General features: G+C 38.4%; 1 protein-coding gene across 1 annotated transcript in view; it reads left to right on the top strand.

Annotated features, from left to right (window-relative positions):
- Positions 1-342: 342 nt before the first annotated feature.
- Positions 343-4,721, top strand: part of CFAP300 (cilia and flagella associated protein 300) — a 21,974-nt gene continuing 17,595 nt past the window's right edge. Inside the window, exons 1-3 of the mRNA XM_035328147.1 lie at positions 343-580; positions 1,028-1,109; positions 2,721-2,793. Of these exons, the coding sequence (XP_035184038.1) occupies positions 471-580; positions 1,028-1,109; positions 2,721-2,793 (265 nt within the window). The 5' untranslated portion in view covers positions 343-470. The remainder of the gene's footprint in view (positions 581-1,027; positions 1,110-2,720; positions 2,794-4,721) is intronic.

Raw genomic sequence — 4,721 nt, 5'->3', positions numbered from 1 at the left:
CTCAGATTTTCCACTGGGAAAAGCCTGGAAGCAGAACCTCAAGATTTCCCCATGGCTCAACACTTTGGGAAGTAAGAAGAAACCCTGATTCATTACAGCTTCATAATTCATAACTTTGGGCGTTTCGTAATTCACTTTTGGCATGACCGGGTGGCGTTGGCTCAGCCAACAGCAGTGGTCCCACTCCCGGCTTTGCCTGTGAGCTTGCACAGGCTCTCCTTCGGCAAGCCTGAGTTTTCCCGGCGCATGGATAAGAGCAGAGGGAAGGGGGGAACGGTTTGATGTTTAATGAGGGGATTCGCTTTATGAGAACCAAAGAAATCCTGTCAGAAGTTGGGGCCCTGACGGGGCAGGAGGAGGCGGCGGAACCTTTGCGAGCGGGGCCGAGCCCCGCGGCGGGAGAGAGCCGGAGCCGCACCGCCCGCGCCGCGCCGTTACCGAGGCAACCGCCGAGGCGGCGGCGCTGTAAGATGGCGGCCGGGGAGCGGCGGGGCGCGGCGGGCTTTGCCTTCCGCCTGCTGCCTCAGAAAGCCTTCCCCTGCCTGCAGGACAGGGACATTCGGGACCGGCTGCTTAAGTGGTGGGCGTGGGGAAGCCCGCTGCCCACCGGGGAGGCTGGGGGGGAAGGAGGGAGCAGAGCTCTCGATATGAACCGGCGGCGGGTCCGGGTCGTGTCGCCTGTCCGTTCCTTCCCGCCTCCCCCTCCCCCCCCCCAGTATTTTATTATATACTTGGAAGTCTCCTCAGTATTTTACGGCGGTACCAAACACTTGTTCTGAGGTGAAAGGTGTTGATCCTTGTCTTCCAGCGTCAGCCCCCGTCTCCTGCAGCTCCACAGCTGTTTCCCCAGCCCTCCACGGAGCGCTCTGTGTGTGTGTGTGTGTGTGTGTGTGTGGATAAAAGAGAAAAAATAACAGTGTAGTCACCGGTCTGAGTGGGACCTCATGTAGTGTGTCTAGGCAAATGTGCACAGTGAGTAAGTACGTAGTGTGTATGCAGAATATTGCTTCTCATTTCTCCGTTTCAGGTCCATGCACGGCAGGATCACGGCACAAGCGTTCAGTTTTGACCAGCAGTTTAAGCCCTATCAAAAGGATGAATTTGTTTTGGTAGTTTTAAGTCCTTTGTATTTGATTTTTTTTTTTCACTGTGAAATTATATATATTGGAAACCTACATGATGGAAAACACTGGAGCAGTGTTAACATGTTACTTGCTCATTTTGAAAGTAGGTGATCTAGGTATGATGCTCAGTCTTATTTTCATAGGGTTTTCTCTGTTTTGTGGGTTAACTGTATTGCCCACTAAAAGTATTTCAGTCCATACTCTTGTTTTAAGATAAAACAATTTAATCATTCAAGCCTGAGAATGGGAATGGTTTCTGGTTTTGGCCACAACACTTAATGTTGGGAAATCCACCTAGTAATAGACTTTATACATGCCATTCGTAGTGTTAGCTTTGAGCTATTACTGCTTTCTCACAGTAAATATACAGTATAATTAGGCATGCATATGCACCACGTATCTGAAAGTGCATCATTTTAAAATTTACTGGATACCATTGCTGATCCCATGCTGATTTTGTGTCCTTGACTTATATTGTCTGCAAAGTCAAATCTGTTCATCTGTTTGCAGGTGGAAAAAAGTGATCATCTCTGGTTTTGAAAACAGCATAGTCTTCAACTCTGTTGTTTAAAACAACAACAACAAAAAACTCTTTTTATTTGTTGTAGGTTTATTTTATATTGTTATCCTGGATGCAGAATTGAGCCTCTTGGTATTTTAAAGGAATTCACACAAAAATACACTAATATTTCATCTCCCACTGAAAAACATCTCAAATTACTGAAGTTGTAAAAAAAAGTTTTACTTTGTAAATTACGCGTTTAGTTTTTCAATGTTTGTCTCTTTTGAATTAAAAATGTACAAGTATCACTAAGAAGTGATGGACTCTAAGTAGCTGTGAATTAATGGAGAATGAAGCGAGCATTACTTTACACAGTCTGATCTATCTGTGTCCCAGAGAGGTGATAATGAGATTTGGTGATGTAGAGATTGAAAAATCCATCATTTTCCTTAGCAGCGTGTTCAGAGATTATTCACTCTGGTGGTATGCGTATACATCAGGGGGGGTTTCTTTATTAACTCATCTATAATTTAAACTTGTCAACTATCAACGTCACTATACACTTTTTTTTTTGATAAATTAATAAGATCGAATACTGCAAATCTTACTGTAGGACATTTCTTCCATTCCTTCAATAACTTATGGATTTCTTGTGTATCAATTTAGTAATTTCTACCTATCTACACTTGTCATAACTTCAACTTTGTTTACACAATGTAAATTTTAGCACTTCATTTTTGATCTCAACAACATTCCATGCAGAGGTAGAATTGTTTCATCTCATTTTCCTTCTGCTCCTCCAATGATTTCATTAATCCTTTTTGTCTGTTCTTGGACTGTAAGTTCTTAACTGCAAGAACTTCATACTGTGTATATAGGTGTCTATGAAAATATTGAATCTTCCAGATAATGGCAGCACAAAGTTACAAAAGCATGCATTTGGTGGTATGAAATTTGGTATCCAAAGTGAAAGATCATACAGTATGCATTTCCTAATTGGATCCTTAGAATTTATTTTGAAAATATCTAAGGCACTGTATACGATGATATTATGTTTAATCTAATTAACTCTTGTTCTTTTATTTGAATATTAGGCGTTTTTTAATGATCCAAATGTGAACTCCAGTTTAAAGTTGCTCTCACCTTCAGGACAGTGGACTACATTGGGTAAATTTAGAATGAATTAATCTTAAAGAAAAAGTTTTGTTTTGTAACTGTTTTCTTCTAATTTACTATTTTGTAATAATGACAATTCATATATTGTACCTTCATCTGGTTGAAATATTTTAAAGAATGATTTATTTTACTAAATAATAGGAAATATTTTAACTTGTTTTTTAACTAAATTGTCAAATTTTACATTTTTTTTTCCCTGAGCCCCACATTGATTCATAAACCAAGCTACTAAATGTGATTTTAAACATGTGACATCCAGTTAACCTCATCATTATCCAGACATAACCATTTATTCAGTTGAATAAGCTGAATTATTACTATACCTTACTCTTATACAATATTTGGAGAAAGACACTTTTCTACGTATGTAGCTACCTAATTGAGGACAGATTGAGGTTATTGCTCTGTTACAAATTAAAGTTGAGGAAACAGAAAATTAGTTGATGTATTTACACAAGCTCAGGGGTGTGCTGTATCCATACATTAAAAGTTATCTGGGTGTAAAGAGAGAGCCACGTGATAGGTTGCTGTAGTTGCCATCATGGTATAAGATAGACTTCTACTTTTTTTTTGCCCTACCATTATACACTTTTAATACTTGATTATGTCTGAAGATGTAGGTGAGGTGCTGACAAGGAAAGACCAATAGCACAGGATTTTATGGCAACAGTTTGAAACTGCATTTTTGTATTATGTAAATGAGATGTAAAATGTTATGGAGACTGCATGTGATAATGTAGTAGGATTTTGTAAGTAAACTGAGCTCTGTTATCTCCAAAGTGATTCTCCTTAATAGGAATATTTAAAAAGGGTATTATGGGAAGTCCTCAGTTCTTTTGTTTTGTCTGCAAGTAATATAGTATGTGTAAATATTTAATGGCGCTTTGGGAATTTTCTAGCTTTTCCACTTAATCTCCCTGGAATTGGCATAGGTTTTCCACACTATATACAGTGACACTAGACATTGACACCTGTTTGTCAGCAGAATCCATTTTTCAAACTACCCCACTGTTAAAACAATTGAATTATGTAACGTGCAAAAAAAAAAAAAAAAAAAAAAAAATATTAAATCCCCCTCCAGGAGCCTCTTTTTCACTCTGGCAAAAAGAAGATAAATATATTTCAAAGCCTGGTTGAACCTCTTCCTGCTTTGGGCAAGAATCTTTTAAGGCTATCTGTCTAGCCTATGAATTGTCAGTCCCTGTAGCGAAGGTCAGTAGGTTACATACCTCATGTTAAGAGCAGAGGGTCACTTGCCAAGGATCCCAGCTTAACTCCTGATTCTGCTCAATCTTCCTCAGCACAGAAGTAATGCATTTTGTTTTGAGGACTGGAAAGGTTCCCTTTTTAAATCCTGAACAGCTGGTATACCCCATTTGCTCTTAAAATTTCATCTTCCCATTCTTTGCCTATTTTTGGTGAGGAATGTTGGCACATTTTTCTATAGTTAGTCTTCATGTGCATTTTTTGAAAATAAGAATTAGCTTTGAGTGGGAGGAGGTAAAAAATCATCTAGTATTTTCTTCTTCAGACACTTTAAAATATTAATCCAGATATGCAAGTTACTTGTCACTGTGGAGTAACTTTTAAAAACAAGTTTCTGTTCTTGAATGAAACTACTGGTGGTGGGATTGTTTTGTTTTTTATAAAATCTGAAGAAAATTATGTAATCTTCATTGATTCTAATACTGCATTTATTTAGCAAACCAAAATGTAAGTAATTTTTTTTAGGGTATGATCCAAAATATAAAGTGGAGTTTAGATAGGTTCTTAAAACCTCCCCCTTCCCCCTTTCTGTCCAATACTTGGACAGAAAGTATTTGTAGACCCTGTCAGCTTTATTTAAAACTTCAATATAATATTTTAGGGTGTTTTTCTTTTCTTTTCTTTTCTTTTCTTTTCTTTTCTTTTCTTTTCTT

This window comes from Oxyura jamaicensis, chromosome 1 (assembly GCF_011077185.1).
Source record: "Oxyura jamaicensis isolate SHBP4307 breed ruddy duck chromosome 1, BPBGC_Ojam_1.0, whole genome shotgun sequence".
NCBI classification, from domain to species: Eukaryota; Metazoa; Chordata; class Aves; order Anseriformes; family Anatidae; genus Oxyura; species Oxyura jamaicensis.
Note: the sequence above shows the minus strand (reverse complement) of the source record. Positions and strands in the feature narration are given on the sequence as shown.